This window comes from Cetorhinus maximus, chromosome 11, assembly GCF_964194155.1.
Source record: "Cetorhinus maximus chromosome 11, sCetMax3.hap1.1, whole genome shotgun sequence".
Taxonomy (NCBI): Eukaryota; Metazoa; Chordata; class Chondrichthyes; order Lamniformes; family Cetorhinidae; genus Cetorhinus; species Cetorhinus maximus.
Window position 1 is genome coordinate 46,336,300 of NC_135889.1, and position 19,181 is coordinate 46,355,480.

General features: G+C 46.7%; 1 protein-coding gene across 1 annotated transcript in view; it reads left to right on the top strand.

Annotated features, from left to right (window-relative positions):
* LOC144686197 (uncharacterized) overlaps positions 1–19,181 on the top strand; it is a 170,546-nt gene that overhangs the window by 31,781 nt on the left and 119,584 nt on the right. The window contains exons 11-15 of the mRNA XM_078551295.1: positions 640–693; positions 5,646–5,699; positions 5,914–5,967; positions 7,420–7,464; positions 11,985–12,038. Of these exons, the coding sequence (XP_078407421.1) occupies positions 640–693; positions 5,646–5,699; positions 5,914–5,967; positions 7,420–7,464; positions 11,985–12,038 (261 nt within the window). The remainder of the gene's footprint in view (positions 1–639; positions 694–5,645; positions 5,700–5,913; positions 5,968–7,419; positions 7,465–11,984; positions 12,039–19,181) is intronic.

Below are 19,181 nucleotides of genomic sequence, written 5' to 3' on the forward strand. Positions count from 1 at the left end.
TAAGGCCCACAATGGGCCAATATCTTTATTCCAGCTAGTGCACCATTTCCCAGACACAATAAGCAATTCACACTTCTTCACACTTAATGGTTGATGATGTGAATAAGGCTGAAAAAGCTAGAATAAGCTGAACTCTAAGCAGCGTAGCAAAAACCTAGAAATCACTCGGCACTGCTAAACAAGAAAAGGTTTGTGGTGCGTTAAGTCACCCTTCCTAATAGATATGTAATGTGTACCAAGGTAAATTTTATTTTTGAACCAGCTAGAATTGAGTCAACTTATTTTCAGACTATCAAATTGAAAATCCAGGGGCGAGAATTTCTACAGAGGTTTTCGATAGTCCTCATAATATTCCTGAGAAATGGAATAAATACAGTGCAGGTTTCTGTTATTTTCCCAGGCTTCCCTGTCTCTTCCACTGAAGAGCCAGCGGATGATTGTGAGGTTCTCTCCCACATGAAAATTCACCTTCAATGTGTATTTGAGGAGTCCAGAGAAGATTAGAGTGGAGGGATGGATTGGTTCTAAGGAATGTTTTTACTGAAAAATCAATAAAATCAGTGAGGTGCCCACTCACAATAAGTACTCTTTAGTGAAGATTGTGTTGATGCATGAACTAAATTTCTTTTCTTTCCAAAGGGCGATGCTGGAAAGCCAGGACATGCTGGTGAGCAGGGATTTCGAGGACAGCAGGTAAAGGGGCCTGTCACTGAACTAGATACAAAAAGTGACAATATTACATTGATTACTGAAGCCTGATGACTACAAAATAATTTAAATTAAACACCTAGGACTGGATTTTGCAGTCCAGAATGGGACCAAATGGAGGAAGGATGGCAAAAATATGGCCGCCGAGCAGCACGGGTGCAAGTCCCGCTTCCATTTCTGCCCGTCGGCCATTTATCTAGGGTGTGGGAAAGGGCGTGTGGGAGGATGCCTGCCTGCTTCTATCATAATGCCTAAGGTGCCACCTTGCAGGATTTTCACTGGGGCAGGCGGGTGACCCCAGCAAGGAAGAAGAGGTGGGAGTGACTACGGAGGTAGGGCAGAAGGACGGGAATCTTCCTGAAAAGTAAGTTAGCGGATTTTTAGGGCCTTAAGAGTGGCATTGAAGGCATGTTCACATTGAGGAAGGTCAGTAAGGGGGATTTGGGGGGAAAGATAGATGCAGGGCGACAGACCCATATAAGAACCAAATTTTGGGCAAACATCAATCAAGACCCTCTGATCATAGGGTCGCGGAAGCTCATATCTGCATTTTTAAGTGCCAGCAACTAAGGCTCAGACCTCTTGCTGGCACTTATGAGGAATCATCAGAACTCTTGGAAAATGGCAGCCGAGACAGGCCTTTCAGCAGGCTGGCTCTGGAGCCCTCCCACCTTGTTTCCCAATGGGACTGCTGATTGAGATGGCAGAACCGCCTCCAGACCAAAGTAGGGCTTGCCAGGGAAAATCCCAGTGACAGAAGAGGGATCACGATGTGGGATCATTCCTGCCTCCGGATTCCTGCTTCCAATGGCAAAAATCCAGCCCCTGCTATTAGACTTAACTGGAATAAATGTTTCATGATTTTGAATTTAACAGATCTTATCAATAGGGTTAATTGCCATTCATTATTAAAATAAAAACCCTTGAAGAGGAGAAACAACTAAAAGATAGGTGTGCTACATAAGGAATTATTTCTGATAAATGCATTGGAATGGTGGAATCTGTTGATATTTCCATTTTTTTAATGTTGCTAACTGCAGTCTGCAGTCATGCAATCATCACAATTTATTTCATGAGGCTGCAAGGATATACACAATTACTTTTACAGAGACAGTTCTTTTTAGCAATGTCAAAGTCACAGGGAGTAACTGTTACTGTCCAGAATCGGTAGAAAGGGCTGATAAGGCTGTGAAAATCATGAGGAAACTATTATATCCTCGTTTCTTTTTGAGATCCAACTAGGATAAATCAAAACGAGCATACCACTGGCCAATCATAGCCGCTGCCCATCTCAGGCTGTAGTCCCTTTAAATATGTAAATAGGCATCCTTTGAGTTACATAGGATACAAGGAAATCCCAGCATAGCGGCTTGTCTAAGACTCCAGAGGCATGAGTTCAAACCCCACCATGTAGGCGAATTTCAATTCAACTCATTGCATTAATCTGAGAAAAGAAGCTAGTCTCAGTAAGGGTGACCATGAAACCACCAGGGGTGGGGGGGTTGTTCTAAAAACCCATCTTATTCGCTGGTATTCCTTAGAGAAGGAAATCTGTTGGGTGGAATTTTACTGGTCCTGTAGTGGTAGGCCTGGAGCTATGAGGCAGTAAAATAATGAGGGATGTGTTGCGAGTACAACCCTGACGTCTTCCCACCCCCAGGCAAATTTCCTTGGGATCGGGAATGTGCAGCACTGTAGGGGGAGGATATTTGAGGCTGATAATTCATCCTCCTTTGAGGTCCCTTGAGGTCCTGGAGCTGTCATTGGCCCCCTGATCCACTCCTGGACCCGCAGCAGAGAGAGTGATGTTACTGTGGTGCACTTTCAACCAGCTCTTGTTGCCTGTCCTTAACCTGGAGCTTCCCGTGTTGAACAAGGCCCACAGAGGATCTATAGTTAATACTTGTCAGCATGTTTGATTCCAGCATTCATCGCTTTACTCACTCTCTATGGTCTCTGCACCTGCTTTGCCCTCAGCAACGGGCTGCCCTGCTGCAACCCATCCTAGCTCCATTACCACCTCCTCCATTAGAGTTGCTGTGGCTATGACTGGCACAAAACCTCGAGTTTGTCTCTGCTCCCTGGCACTGTGAGCATGCTTCTCCTGCCAATATATGCTTCCACAGTGTCACTCTTGTCTCAGAGCCTAGCTATGTTTGTCAGTGTGTGCCAGTTTCCATGTTAAACATTGTGTGACTGGGAGGCCTGCTGCAAGTGGCCACTCAGCCTTGGCTTTGTAGCAATCACCTCTGACTGACCATGGGCCTCCACTGCATTTCATTGTGGACATTGGTCCCTGGTCGTGCTCTATCTGTGTGTTGGCCACCTCACCTCACATCTCATGGGCACCATTTATGATCTGCAGGGCTGCAAGTTTGCTATTAGAAATGCCACCAGAGTGTACCACTAAAATGCTTCTGGCATTGCATTCATGTTTGTTGACTACCTCAGTGACCTCCAGCCATGGCTTCTTTGTGGGTCTTGCTGATATCCTCTCCCGTCCACTGGGACCAGAACCTCTATCTGTTCCCTCGCCACCTGCACAAGCACCTCACAAAATGGAGGAGCCACACTTCCTCTGGCTCCAACCATTCCTGCACAGTTTCCCTTGTTCAGTTTCCCCTCCAATGACTTCTGTACGTGCAACCTATATTAAGGCTACGACTGACTGCCCTTGAAATATGGTCTTCCTTTGACATGTTAAAATTCCCTCCTGCCCACCACCAGTTATTGGCCAGCTCTGCTGCCTGTTGGTTGTTAATTGGCTGCAGATGGGAAAATGTCCAAGGATACCCCGCCACTCACTAGTGTGGCTGCGCGAGTTGAATTTGCCCCTGGTGTGGTGACTTCCTTCTAATTGGGAAAATTCTTTCCATCGTCCTTATCCAGCCTGGCATATACGTGACTCCAGTCCCACAGCAACGTAGTTGGTTCTTAAGTGCTCTCTGAATGGTGTCTCAAGCCATTCAATTGTACTCAAGATGGCAACTCACCACCACCTTCTCAAGGGTAATTAGAGATGCCATAACTGCTGACCTTGCCAGCAATGCCCACAACCCATGAAAGAACAAAATGAAAACTGAATCCTAGCTTAGGCAACTTGTAACTTGCTTGAAGAGATAACTTTTGTACTTTAAGATTCATTAAGATTGATTACAATATCTTCTTTGTGACCTTTTCGTAGAGCCACAAATATCGAGAACAGAGCTAACATTTCTTTGCCCAGCGTATTAGATGTACCGATGGATGGCTAAGCAAAGATATCGGAGATAAGAACATAAGAATTAGGTGCAGGAGTAGGCCATTCGGCCCCTCAAGCCTGCAATTCAATAAGATCATGGCTGATCTGCCCCAGGCCTCAACTCCTCTTTCATGTCAGCTCCTCTTAACGCTCAACTCCCCGATATTTCAAAAATCTATTTACCTCCTCTTTAAATACTTTCGGTGATCTAGCCTCCACAACACTCTGGGGTAGAGAATTCCAGACATTCACTACCCTCTGAGGGAAGAAATTCCTTTAAATAAGTGTCCCCTTATTCTGTAACTATGTCCCCTAGTTTGAGGTTCCACCACTAGTGGAAACATCTTCTCAACATCTACCCTGTCAGGCCCCCTCAGAATCTTGTATATTTCAATAAGATTACCCCTCATTCTTCTAAACTCTAATGAATAAAGGCCTAACCTGTTTAGCTGTACTTGATAAGTCAACCCCTTCATCCCAGGAATCAGCCAAGTGAATCTCTTTTGAATTGTCTCCAATGCCAGCCTATCCTTCTTTAAATACAGGGACCAAAACTGTACACAATACTCCAGGTTTGGCCTCACCAATATCCTATACAGTTGTAACAAGACTTCCCTATTTTTAAACTCCAAACACCTAGCAATACAGGCCAAAATTCCGTTTGCCTTCTTAATTTCTTGCTGCACCTGCATGCTAACTTTTTGGTTTCATGCACAAGAACACCCAGATCCCTCTGTGTTGCACTTTTTTGTAGTCCCTCTCCATTTAATTAATAGCCTGCCTTTTGATTTTTCCTACCAAAGTGCATGACCTCACACTTTCTTACATTAAACCCCATCTGCCAAGTTTTTGCCCACTCACTCAACCTATCTATATCCCCTTGCAGATTCCTTATGTCCTCATCACAACATGCCCTCCCACCCATTTTTGTATCATCAGCAAATTTGGATACATTACACTCTGTCCCTCCTCCAAGTCATTAATATAGATAGTGAATAATTGAGGCCCCAGGACTGATCCTTGTGACGCTCCACTAGTAATGTCTTTCCAATCATTAATCCCGACTCTGTCTTCTGTGTGTTAACCAACCCTCAATCCATAGTGCAAATCAATAATAGAAATTTCTACAGCATTAATTAAACTGAATCCAGCTTTGATGCAATAATGGCACATTTGTCTCCAAGTCAAAAGGTTTATGGGTTCAAGCCTTCTTCCTGAGATTTGAGCACATAATCTGCAATATTGAAGGAGGCCTGTGCTGTTGGGGTGCATCTCTTAGATGAGTCATTGAACAATGGTCTTGTTGGCACACATGGAGCAGATGTAAAAGATCCCATATGGACACTAGTACTTGAGTGTTATCCTGTGCAATATTTATACTAGTCAACATCACTAATACTGATTATTTGCTCATTTATCTCATTGTTGGTTGTGGGACCATGCTGTGCTCAAATTAGCTACAAATCTCCCTACATTAAATCAGGGACTATACTAAGGAAGTAATAAGTTGGCTGTGAAGCATTTTGGTCATGAGAATTGCTATATAACTGCAAGTTCTTTCTTTCAAAGGTAGACATGAATCCTGACTATATCGTCAGCCATGTCTTTTCTCCTTCTTGAACATTCAAGATAAATAGACAAACTGAGCGATTGAGTAAGTGCATTCTGGGATGTTAATATGTTGCTATTGTTTCAGGGTTCCCGAGGTTTCCCAGGTGCCCCTGGTATGCCTGGTATCAAGGGTTTGAGGGTAAGTAAGCATTAATTCCAGTCAAATTACATTATACATCTATTGGCATGGCTAATAAGTATTTGTTGATATCTCACAATAGATTAGCTTAAAGGCCCATTATGTAAGGAAGTGTTTGTTTCATTATCATTTGTTCAAACTAATGTTTCTGTTATAAATAAACATTTGATGGAAAGACGTTAATTGATAATCTTTTCAAAATTGTCTACCACAGGGATACATTGGCCTGAAAGGACATAAAGGTGAATTTGGAGCTCCAGGCCAGAAGGTGACAATTTATTGATGAAACATTAACGTGCCTGAATTGCACACCTTGTTACCAGAAATTACAATGCAAAGCACCAAAATATGCAAGGGCAACAGATTTGTCTAAAATTCTTTCCCTACTATTTTGACAGAGTTTTCAATAAATTTGCTACAGCAACAGTGGGCGGGATTTTAAGCACCCACCCGCCGCTGGGATTTTCCGGTCCCGCCGCAAGTCGGTGGACTTCTGGCTGGGGTGCTACCTCGCCTGCGGCAGGTCCCGCCTGTGACAGGGCCGGAAAATCGCCGCCAGTGAAGAATTTTAGACAAGCGCATTGGGGAGAATTTTCCCCCCATCAGAGGGGGTGTGCGGGGGTGGGTGGGAGTGGCCGTGAACCCGGCCGGCGCCCCCGATCAGATCTGCACCGCCATTTTACATGGGCGGGCCAACTAAGGCCTGCCCAGCATGACGTGCACCCGGAAGCGCTGAGGGGGCAAGGGGGTTCCCTGAGTCGGGGCCTGCGCTCTTTCACGCATGTGCGCAAAAGAGCACAGAAACCTCCCTGAGGCGCAGAGGTGCCTCAGGGAGATTAGTTTAAGGTTTAAAAATTTTGATAAAGGAAAGAAGATATTTTAAGACATGTCCCCTCATGTGACAGTGTCACATGAGTTGGGACATGTCAAGGAACATTAATAAAAAAATTTATTTAATTTATAAACCCTTCATGAAACCTCATCCCGCCCGTGGATGAGGTTCCATGAAAAATGCGAAGGCCGCCTGGGCTCTTCGCCTGCCTGCCAACCTTAAGGTTGGACGGCAGCTCAGTTTATTACTTTAATTGATATTTAAATGGCCTTAATAGGCCTTTGACAGTTCGGTGGCGCACAGCCAAGTCAGCTGCGCGCCTGCCGAACTGAAAATCTAAATGATGCGCGGTGACATCGGGATGCACGCCCGGCGTCACCGTGCTTCATTTTATACCTCGGCGAGCGGGCCCCGCACCCGCTCACCAAGCCAAAAATTCTGGCCAATATGCATTTATGCATTGGTATCACCCAGTAATTCTGAGGGCAGTCTCCTTAAAACCACATTTGCACACCATTGCTTAAAGTTCTGCAGTAGTCCTTTTTAACCACTAGGTGTTAATGTATTTAAAGAAAATAACCCAAAGTTCACCAGAATGTCAGTAAATCAGTACAGTAACTATTCTCCAATTATACAAAAGAATTGTATTGCTTTTCATTTGATTAATACAGCAAAACTCAATGGCCTTTAAATGGTGAGTCTTTTCTTCAACAAAGATACTCAATTGAGTGGTATTTGGCTCTAGATTTACTTGAGAATAGCACATTTTCCATTCAATCACCTTATCTCAATTTGCAGAAAACTACATTTTGTTAAATTTAAGCAGTAGCTGCAAGCAAATGAAGGGATTGTGATCTAATGCTGCTCTTTTTGTTACACATTTTGTAGGGTGACCAGGGTTCGCTTGGCTCAATGGGAGGTCCAGGTTCAAAGGTAAGTTTGCCGTTTTATGAGTTTAAATACACTCAGAAATTTTAATTGACATCCGCGCTCTCTCATTTTTTTGTAAGCATACTCAACTTTTCTATGTTTCCTTTCAATCCCTTATCCAGATCTAGTTATGAGGAAATAAATTTGCAGGGTTACAGGGATAGAGGAGGGGAACGGGACTGGTTGGACTGCTCTACAGCTTTATGAGCCGAATGGTCTCCTTCTGTGCTGAAATGACTCCATGACCAGAATTTTACCAACCCTTTGGTGATGGGCTAAGAGGTAGGAAGGCGGGCAAAATGATACAGGAAGGCGTTGGGAGCATGCCGGATGCCTTCCCACCGCCATGTCATTTTGTCAGAGGCAAGAAAGTAGATGAATTGGCCGCCCACTAGGAGCCCAATTAAACCACTTAAGTGGTCCATCAATGGCCACTTTTTGCTTCTGTAGGTATTTTGCCTGTCAGGAGGACCTTCCATTCATGGGGCGACCACCCAGAGACATCCCAGTGGGCTCCAGGGTTGGGGTGAGGGGTTGGGCTCCTTTCTGGGCACTCCATGGCCCACAGTTAGCACACTGCTGCAATGGCCACCCCTGTGGCTATGCGCTGCCAGTGGTCGACAATACCCTCCCCCCGCAATTATCAGGTCCCGCATGTCTGACCCCAGCATCCCCAAACCCCTCTTACCCCTCTTTGAGGGTGCCTTGGCCATTACAACTGCAATCTCAGCAATAGCTACCACTGGAGGTGGTGCTACTGAGGCTGCTGAGCTGCCGACCCCCTGATTGGACCAGCAACTCTTGGAGGTGGGCGGCCATCTCTAATTGGGATGTACAAAGTTAAAGAGCGAATGAGTTGAGGTAAAAAGAAGTATTAGCTACATTACTGTAGATGAACAATGGAGTATGTATAAAGAAAAGATAGCAACAATACAGAATAAATCATACCATTAAAAATAAGCTGGCTCAGTCTTCTTTCAGGACACCATGGATAAATAAAGAGGTTAGAAATAAATAAAACGCAGGAAAGGCCCTGCAGTAACAATAAAGATGAGATAATAAGAGAAAGTAGGTTATGAGGGGTATATGAAAAGCAAAGAGGTAGAATCTCAACATATATTTTAAATTGGTCTGTATTCAAGAAATATATCAGTGCAATGAAAATTATTAAGTATGATGTGTGTCTGTGTGCTAGAGAACTGAGACTTAAAAGTATACCTAGTCTCAAACCAATACTACAATTGATGGCTTCTACAGAAAGTTTCACCTAAGGCCCGGATTTTCGCTTTTGGCTGCGCAGAGGCGAGACATTTCCCAGTCCCGTGGACCCGACCAGGGAAAAAATGGCCAAGGAGATCAGATTTTTGATCCGGGGGAGAGGCTGAATTAGAAGTCAGGTCCGCCAGCCCCAGAAAGAGTGCAGAGGCTGCTGGGTGTCAAGGTGGGCTGGGCAGAAGGCCTCCCTTGTGCACTGGCACTTTGTTGAGGTTAATGAAAAAATGAACAAAACATAAAACAGCCCTCACCCCTCACAGACCCCCACACACTTCCTATGCCCCATCCATGACAGCCTTTGCCACCTCATGCTCCCTAGCCATCCCCTCATACCCCCAAGGCCACCCAACTGCTCTCTAACCACCCCGAATGGCCCTCATAACCCCTATGCTAACCATGCCTCTTTGCTCACCCCCAACGGCCCCCATATACCCTATGCCACTCTGTGCCCCTCTACCCTTCCCTTATGGCCGTCCATACCCCCTATGCTAATCCATGCCCTCCACTCATTCCCATTGCCCTTTGTAGCCCCTATGTCAACTTATTGCCAATTCATGCCAACCCATGCCCAACATCTACTGCCCTTTTTCCTTATCCTCCCCATGCCAGCTCACCCAGTATCCACAAAGGGCAAGCCTCAGGGCTGCTAACATAAAATATTGTGTCCATTAATTATGTCGCTATTTGAAAAAAACCACTCAGTAATAAAAAAAATGTAATACACTGAAATTCCTTCTACTAATCACTTATTAAAACAAACATTTCACTTAAGTACTTAATCTCTTATGAAAACAAACATCTTTATTCTATACCACTTGGAGCTGTCAATCAATCTGCTCACTTAACAGTCACCTCGCTGTGATAATGTTAGGTTGTAAAATCAGTCATGCAGCATAAATCCTATCATGACAGCCCTCAGGCTAAAGTCAACAGAGTGGAATATGAAGCACTGATTTTTGTTGAACGCCACACTTTAAAATAATAAAACCCAACAGAGTTAAAGCCCTCAACAGCTTTGACAGTTCCAATGAGCATTGATAGTTCCAATGAATTTTGACAATTGTTTAACAGCTTGATAGTTCTTTGGCAGCTTGGAGATTTCCAATGAATTTCTGCACAATCATGTCTACTTTTGACAATCCTAAAGAGCACCTGACATCCCCCAAAGGGTGCCTTTCCTCTCCAAAAGGGTGCTTTACCTCTCCCAAAGGTGAATCTGGACCATATACAAAGGGGTACTTACATACCCAAACGAATCCAAGAGGTTCAGACCTGGTCTTACCAGGTCTGATCTGCACACTTCAGGCTTCAGACATCTGCCTCACTAAAATCACACATGATTGGAGGCAGCTGCTGATTTTCAAGGGCAGCTGCCTCCGTGAACTAGATCTGTGATTTATAAGCTTCCCGCATTCCGTCCCCTCCCTTCTGCCTGTGAAAATGGCAGAGTCTGGGTTTGGGGGTGGGAGTTTTGGATTCGGGACTCTGCCAGCATTTTCGCACAGATGAAGAACCTCTCTGTCTGCGTAAAACGTCAAGCCTAAGGCTCTAAATACTTAATGGTTTCTATTCATTTGACAAAGTGATTTATTCAGCATATTTCACTGATTTACACAATGATTTGTAACACTTCCTGCTCATGGATATATGGTAGAACATTCCAGTTCATTTAAAATGGTATTAAAAGGTGTATTATTTTCAGGGTCTAGCATATTTAAATATGCTTGCAACAATCTTATAACAAAGATCCATGGTTCATTGTCAACATGTTGGTGGGCAATGATTGTACTTGTTAGGTAGCAGGCTCTGAAGCTGTAGCTGCAACCAAAAGTAACTTATGTTGAAACCTTATCCCATATGTGATAACAGAAGTATTTCTTATGCATTATCTTGGAGTAGACTTCTACAGACTTAGCTTGCACTGATCGTGAAGCAAATTAATTTTAATAGAATGAATCGGGAAAACAGCGAGTGAGTCGAGAAAGACATTTGTTTGTAATTTCCTTGGAAATTTACCCGATTGTCCTCAGTAACAATTGGAGCCATGACAATAAGGAGCCATTTCTCCCATTCTTGCTGAAATTCCTTATGGAAGGTTCCTTCTGTGGAAGCTATGATAGGAGGTTGGGAACTCCATGTGGAAATTCTCCTTCACATTCTCCCCGAAGCCTGTCCACCATCTACAAGGCACAAGTCAGGAGTGTGATGGAATACTCTCCACTTGCTTGGATGAGTGCAGCTCAAACAACACTCAAGAAGCTTGACACCATCCAGGTCAAAGTAGCCCACTTGATTGGCACCACATTCACAAACGTTCACTCCCTACACCACTGATGTACAGTGGCAGCAGTGTGTACTGTCTACAAGGTGGACTGCAGAAACACACCAATGTTGCTAAGATAGCAGCTTCCAAATTCACAACCACTACCATCTAGAAGGACAGCAGACACATGGGAATACTACCACCTGGAAGTTCCCCTCCAAGCCACACACCACCCTGACTTGGAAATATATCAACATTCCTTCACTGCCGTTGAGTCAAAACCCTGGAAATTCCTCCCTAACAGCACTGTGGATGTACCTACACCACATGGACTGCAGCAGTTCAAGAAGGCAGCTCACCACCACCCTCTCGAGGGAAGTTAGAGATGGGCACTCAATGCTGGCCCAGCCAGCGATGCCCACATCCTATGAATGAATAAAAAAAATTGCCCATGCTATCAGCAATGCCTCTAAAAAGCTGTGAAGCTGAACATCCTGGTAAAAATGTTGCCTCTATCAAAGCAAAATAGAAGACTGTGCCCTCATATCAAGCTGCACATCAGAGGGAGGCATCAAGTATCAGGTTGTCCATTGGTGCTACTAATGATGCTCTTTGCCACTCATGAAGAGGCTGCCATAGATGACTGTAGTACATGATGGCATACAATAGGTAACCTCTCTGAGCCTGACAGAATTGAGTCTCAAATAAATCAACAATTGTCCTTCCTGAAATATCGGCTGGAATTTTCCAGCCTCCCCCCACCACCCACTGTGGCGGGGCAGACGAGCCGTTGAAATCTCTATTCACATCGGCGGGACAGGAAGATCCCACCGACGTGAGGGGCTGGAAAATTCTAGTCATCAGATCTGAGGTAAGCAAACTCTCTAAGAGGAATTGAATTTTTAAAATCCCTGACTTTGGTTACTTGTTGATAAGCTAGTTTTTAAACCACGGACAACGTTAAGGTTGATTTTTTTTTTTACAGGGTCCGCGGGGCCTTCCAGGTGAAAGAGGCCGATCTGGACCTCAGGGCGCCCCAGTGAGTACAATATTAAAATCTGCTTTTACTGTTTAGACATAAAGTATAACCTCAAATGTTTTGGTTCCTCTAATCAATTAAGAGACTTTTATTTTATACTTCCTACTGAAGGAAATGTATGCTGAAAGGTTCAATTTATTAGAATTTGGAGTTAAAGATTAATCCCTTGTTAAAACTACTGGATAATCTCCATGCGCTCGCCTAATGAAACAGGTAAACAATTATAAACACTGCACCTGATAATAACTCCTACATGGGAAGAGAGGGTGGAGAGGTGGTGAGGATATGCGGGTGAGAAACCCGGAATTACGGGTTTCCCACATGGCAGGACCTATTTTAATTTCTCTCAACAGATTTTCTAATAAAGGGCCAACTAGGTTCATAGGCTGTCTATGACGGGCTAGAAAGCAGATGGAGAGTGGGTGGCAGGTAAGTGCAACATCACTGAGGGATCCAACAGTGGGGGGGAAATTGGAAATTCCTTCCACCATGTGGTGTCTTTATGATTAATGCAGCCTGCAGCCTAATATATAATATATATACAATATATTTTATATATATGTCTTTCTCCACCACATTAATAATTAGAAACAATCTATGAATACAGTGTCACGTCCGAATATTAAAGCCATTCTCTAGTGTCAGACGCACAACTCTAACCGCACCAACTTGCCATCGCAGGGGAGCCTTTCATCTTTACCAAGGGTGAAGGGTTAAATTATCATGTGGATTCTCTTGACTGCTGTAAATTTGGTGGAAGATCTGTGGCTATCCCAGATATATGGGGTGGAATTTTACGGGCCTGTCACAGCCGGGGCGGGGCAGTAAAATGCGGCAAGCCGTCCAAGAGTCCATTGACTTTGGCAGGACCATAAAATCCCGCTGGCGTAAAATTGTGCCCACGGTGTTAATACTGTTTCTCCCGGGTTCCTATAGGCAGAATTTTCCCGTTGACGTGCAGGGGCGGGCCCCGCATGCCGACGCATAAAATGACGTGCCGTGACGTCGGGTGAGCGTTCCGATGTCACGGTGCGCCATCGCAATATTTCAGTGGGCAGGCGCATGATGATCTTCGATGCGTGCCCGCCATTAATTAACGGGCCACTTAAGGCCTTGAGGTACCAACTGATGGCGATTTTTCGGGGCTCGTGCGATCTTCAGGTCATCGCACGGGCACAACGGGCAGGTGGGTAGGACACATTTGTATTAACCTCATCCACGGGCGGGATAAGAGGGATCAGTGGGATCACGACTGTGCTCAGTCAGATATTTAATTTGGAAAGTTACTGCTACTTGCCTGTGTGAGCAAAAATACTTTATACCATAATACTTTATACTCATACCAGCTGCTTGGTCTGGACTCACAACCTTCAGTTCAGCACTCTACAGTGAAGATCCTTTTCGGGCCTGCAGGTTTCAGGAAGCCTTCCCATAGCCTGGGAATAGGAATTGTGCTCTCCACTGCAGGCATCTCCTCTGAGGAGGAAAGGAGGGCCAGAAGGGGGAGGAGGCTAGGATTCAGCCTCCAGGGGAGCCACCTTTGGGAGGAAAGGCACAGGCACAAGGGGCGCAGGGCCAACAGGAAGCCCAAGGGGCCGCAGAAGACGCCGCTATCCTGCTGCCAGGGTATACAGGCGGTGGAGCAGCTACCTCAATATGTCTGAGGTGCAGTGCCGAAGGAGGCTCCGTCTCTCAAGGGAGACAGTCAACTATATCTGTCAGATGATTGGGCCTGAGATCTCCGCTAACTGTGCGGGTTGACAACCCATGCCAGTGGCTCTAAAGGTCACAGCTGCTCTCAACGTCTATGCCTCTGACTTCTTCCAGGGCTTGTGGGTGTTCCTTGTGGTGTCTCCCAATCAGCTGTCCACACTTGTATCAAGCAGAATACAGACACTCTGTTCAGGCGTGCATCGACCTTCATCCACTACCGCTGCGACCAGGCAAGACAGACAGAGCGAGCTAGAGGTTTCGCGGCCATTGCTGGCTTCCCCCGCATCCAGGGTGCAATAGACTGCATACATGTGGCCATCAAGGCGCCAGCGGGTGAGCCTTTGTCAACAGAAAGGGCTTCCACTCCATGAACATGCAGATAGTGTGTGATCACAAGATGCAGATTCTGCAAGTCTGTGCAAGGTACCCAGGCAGTTCCCACAACGCCTACATCCTCAGACACTCCCAGGTGCCGAGGCTGTTCAGTGCTCCAGCCCGGTGGATGGATGGTTGCTGGGTGTCAAGGGCTATCCCCTCAGAAGGTGGCTCATGACGCCTCTCCACCATCCAAGAACAGAAGCTGAGCAGCGGTATAATAGGAACCACGCCCCCACAAGGGCTGTGGTGGAGAGAGCCATCGAGATGCACTTCCGATGCCTGAACCGCTCAGGGGGCGCACTCTAATACCCCCCAGGTCAAGTGGCCCCGATGGTAGTTGCATGCAGCGCTCTCCACAATCTTACGCTGGAAAGGGGCGACACTGTGGACGAAGAAAATGTAGACACAGTTGTTGCAGCTGCACAGAATGAGTCTGAGGATGAGCATGCACAGGGAAATGTTGAAGGGGTGGGTGCTGACCCAGGCATACTCCTGGGAGGCAGGGACACCCGGGAGGCTTTAATGAACCTTCAGCTGGAACACCACAGATGGACCTCCATACTCGATACCTGAGTGCTAAATCTGCCTGATTAAGAACATTAACTAAGGGCCTTGTCAATAAAGCTCAATGTGACACAACTCACTCATAACATCATGGGTAACCATCCACCTGCAGAGGAAAAGAGGCACCCTCAGCCATGGTCACATGTCTAAATTTAATGATACAACAAAATGATCTTAAGGAAACAAAATGACAAAGATGTTAAACACCAGACCAACTAATCATGACTTCATTGCGGGGCAACACAAAAGCACCAGTGAGAAGTGGTGTGCCTAAGGTGCCTTAAATTTACGCTTTCGGGTCTAGGTGCTGTCCCCTCACTGGCACTGACATCTGAGCCAGCCTGTTCACTGCGCTGTCCTGTTGGCCTCGATGACCTTGGCAGCCATCCTCTGGCCCGTGGAGCCTGTGCTGGCCCCGCCTGGGAGGGAGCGGCCAGAGCCACAGCTGGCATCTCCCCAGTCGTCGTATCCTCACCAGATGCAATGGTCACTGGGAGAGGGGTGGAGGAGCTGCTTCCCTCATCCAGAGCGCCCTGAGAGGAGCCCGCAGAGACGACAGGCAGCTGCTGCGCCGACGTGAGGTCGCTTCGGACCTCCCTGCTCACCGTAGATGAGCTGGGAAACTTGGTGCCCAGACCATCTCCCACACTGGCACTGAGCAGCTGAGGCCAATGCCAATGTGAGAGCTTGCTGGTCAGAGCACATCCCCAGGAAGTCCTGATGGGTCTCCTGGAGGAGCCTCTCCACGAGAGTCGCCACTCTCTCCATGGAGGAAGCATGGCACTCGGACATGAGGCTCAATGCTTCAGCGATCATCCGCGTAGACTCCACCACGGAGACCAAGCCAAACGTAGCCTCATGTATCTCCGCTAGATCCTCTCGCACACCCTGCTGGACTTTCAGCGTTTGCTGCCTCATGGACAACTCCAGAGGCAAATCATCATCCACCGACTGAGCATGTGCCTGGTCCCCTGCAGTCCTCCGATTGCTAGTGCCATGGGCACTCTCTGTCTCTGCCAACTCCTCCAGTAACTGTGAAGTGCCCTGACCGCTGTGCCCCGGGACACCAGCCGATGATCTAATTCCCACCAAGGTGCTAGTATCTACGCTGGTGCCTGCCTGGCAGAGATGGTGTGATGCTTGTGGGTCAGAGACTTCAGGGCCCTCAGTTGTCAGAGGGGGCCCCTGTGCCTTCTCTGCTGATGCTGAAAGGAAGAACAAGGACATTTGATTAGTTAACGTGGAGACAATGTCAATGTGCATCCCTGTCCCCCGGATCATTATGCGCATATGCTTCCATAAGCAATGGTCAAGCCTTGTTGCAAACTTCAATCACTGAACATTCAGCAGTGCCATGGCTGCTAATGGTGACATCACTAATGGTGACCTCAGTGTTGGGCAAACATACCTGCCCGTGGCACCCCAGCCTCACCAACATCGGTGGACCTGGGTGCATGGCACCTCTCCAGACCGAGAGTCTCCTGCTCGAACCTGGTAATGATGGCCAACTGGGCAAGCCCTCCGCCAGTCCTCAACCGTTTGGTGGCATTATGAGCATTCTTCTCCTGAAAAGGAGAAAGGAGCATTGATTAGTGCAACTTGTACCTGGAATTTCTTCGCTGCCGTCCCACCCCAACCAGACTGGAACATTGCAGGGCTCCAGTGCCTCCTCACCCCACAGCTGCCACGTACTCACACAAAGATGTCCTCCCCGCCTTGGCCAAATGCAGCCTACATCAAATTTGGCACTACACGGTCCAACCTTGCGAAGCAAGGAGGTGCAAGCACAGGGCAGCAGATGGATCAGGGCCCCGCCACCTGGAAGCTCGTCTCCCAGCATGTCAGCACCCTGACTTTGACATGTCCTGGAGTTCCAGCACTGCGCCTAGGTGCAGATCCTCCAGGTTGCCCCTAAAACAGTAATGTGGGTGTCACTTTACCACATGCTGCGGGTGCAGAACCCATCTCATCACCACCCTCTCAGGGTGACCTTGGCATGGCCAATATCTGCTGGCCCACCCAGTGAAGGACACATGCCATCAATGATTCATTGCAGTCACTGCACTCAGAGTTGGTGGGGGCAGGGGGGTGGGGGGGGGTGCGCGGCCAGGGGGGAAAGCCTACTTGCTGGGTTAAGTGACCAATGCCAACATAGTACTCACCTTTCCAGGGCGCAGCAGATCGTTGAAGTGCTTGCGATACTGGATCCAGGTGAGCCGTAGCACGTCGTGGGAGCTCGCCACCTCTGTCACCTTCTCCCATGTTTGGTCATGTCGAGGGGCCTCCTCCTCCCATCCCTGGGAACGAGGTCCTCCCACCGTGCTGCCACTTCCTCGAAGAGGGCAGCAAGGTAATTGTCTAAGAAGCGAGGGGCACAGTGGCCCCCTGCCCTACCCTCCTGCCTGGCCTGCTTACCAGCAGTGCTCTGGGGAGCCCTTCTGCTGGCCATGTTTGACAGCCTTTGCAAGGCTGCAGGAGCACTTTTAAACAGGCCAGGTTGCCATTGGACCCGGTGGTCATTGTAGTCCCGCCGCTGCCCACTCCTGATGTCCTCGGGAACCGCGTTTCACGCTGGACGGGCCTTAATTGGCCCACCCACATAAAATGGTGGCGCGGACCCGATCACGGGCGGCAATCAGGTCCGTGCCCCCCGCGCCCGCTCCCGCACGGCCCGCCCAACAGGCAGAAAATTCTGCACTAAGTTTTCATCCCCAAAGTTACCGTGGACAATGAGGAGAAGGTAGCTGAAATGAATGCTGTAAGTGTCTCCTGTCGTCTCATTGTATTAAAATCTCACTGAAATCACCCAAAACACTTCCCCAGACTTCAAGTAAATAAAATTACTTCATGTTTGTGAACATGCAAATTGTAAATGACCTGTGAAACCGATCCATTAAATATCACTGTATCCCTTTCCCTCTTAATTATGCAATATCTCATACCTCTGTCTATCGATTTGGGAGGATCATGCTTTTAAAATGTTGAACTATGAATGAAGCATCTACTAACTAGATGAAATGAATGAATAAAATCTATCAATTGTGCAATTGAATGGGAAATCTGAAAAAGGACGGTGATTTCCTGAAGCACTATGGCTGCAGTCAATATATATTTCACCTTCTTATGATTCAAACCCATAGATGTGACATTTAAAAGATTTTTGAACTTTTATCATGGTGTGCTCTGCCTAGGAATTTGGCGAATACAGTTTCCCATGTTACTGCTGATCGCATCAACCTTGTTCAGTTAATGGATCTGATCCAGGAGTTGCAGAACAAATCTCTCAAAAACTGTATAACCCCAGCCAGAAAACTTAATTCAAGCATTTCGCTGCCAGCAACTATCTCCTCAGCACCTGCTCAGTGGAGCTTTCCTTTGCCAGCTCCTCTACAGGCTACCTTGGATCATTTCCCTATTTACAAGGATTGGATATATGCATGACAAGAGAGGCTACAGTTTTGTCAGTACCTATGTTATGTATGTAAGACATACTATCATAGTTCTCCACTCCGCAGTAGGAAGATAGATAGATAAATTCACATGAAGAAGGATCTTCAAACAAATTAATCTCCCCTTCCCAGAATATGAGTCCTATCACCTTCCCATATCAGACAGGGCCTTGCTTTAAAGTTTTATCTAAAAGACGGAAGGAATTGACAAAACCATAGTGATAGCATTTTTGTCTTTGTCTTGTGTCCCACTAGACTAATCAGCCTGATTAGTTTTGATCCCCGCTTCTGAAAATTAATTTGAAGCCAGATTACATGAATATTTATATTTAGTAATCTCTCAATATGTTTGCATAGAGAACATCTCTTATCAGAAATTATATTTAATCTTTTTGTCCATATTGTGTTCAACCTAAAGTGTCTGTTCATCTTTATGGCAGCACAATGCCACATTATTGTAAATAGATGCCCATGAGGTTGCACACAACAGTCTAGATTATCAGGGATTTAGGCCAATTTCGGAGCCATTTCAAAATGGCAGGCGGGATCTGATTCCAGGACACCTGCCCCCAATTCCCTGCCATTTTCGCTGGCATGGGATAAAAATGCAGGTAGCAAGCCTGCACTCTACACTCCTGATCGGGCTGGCTCCAGTGCAGAAGTAAGTACGTCAGTTGCCAGCAATTTTCATGGCGTTGGACCTGCTTCTCCATAACTCGTGGTTCACGGCGTCTCAGCGGAATCGTGAACCATAGTCTGTATTCAGGAACCTTTTGAAAGATAAGTTCAAAGGTCTTACTCATGCCCCCTCTGCAACTTCCATGCCCCCATACCACCTCCAGGTCCTCATGCCCCCTCTATGTCTTTCATGCCCTTTGCTCCTCCTCCATGCCCTCTATGCCCTTTGTGCCACCTCCATGATCTCTGTGCAACCTCTATGTCCCCTCCTGGAACAAAGTTGTAGAGAACCAAGGTGGTCTTTCTCACCAGCACTCACACTCACCCACCCCCATGGCCACTTACAATTTGCTTCTGGGGC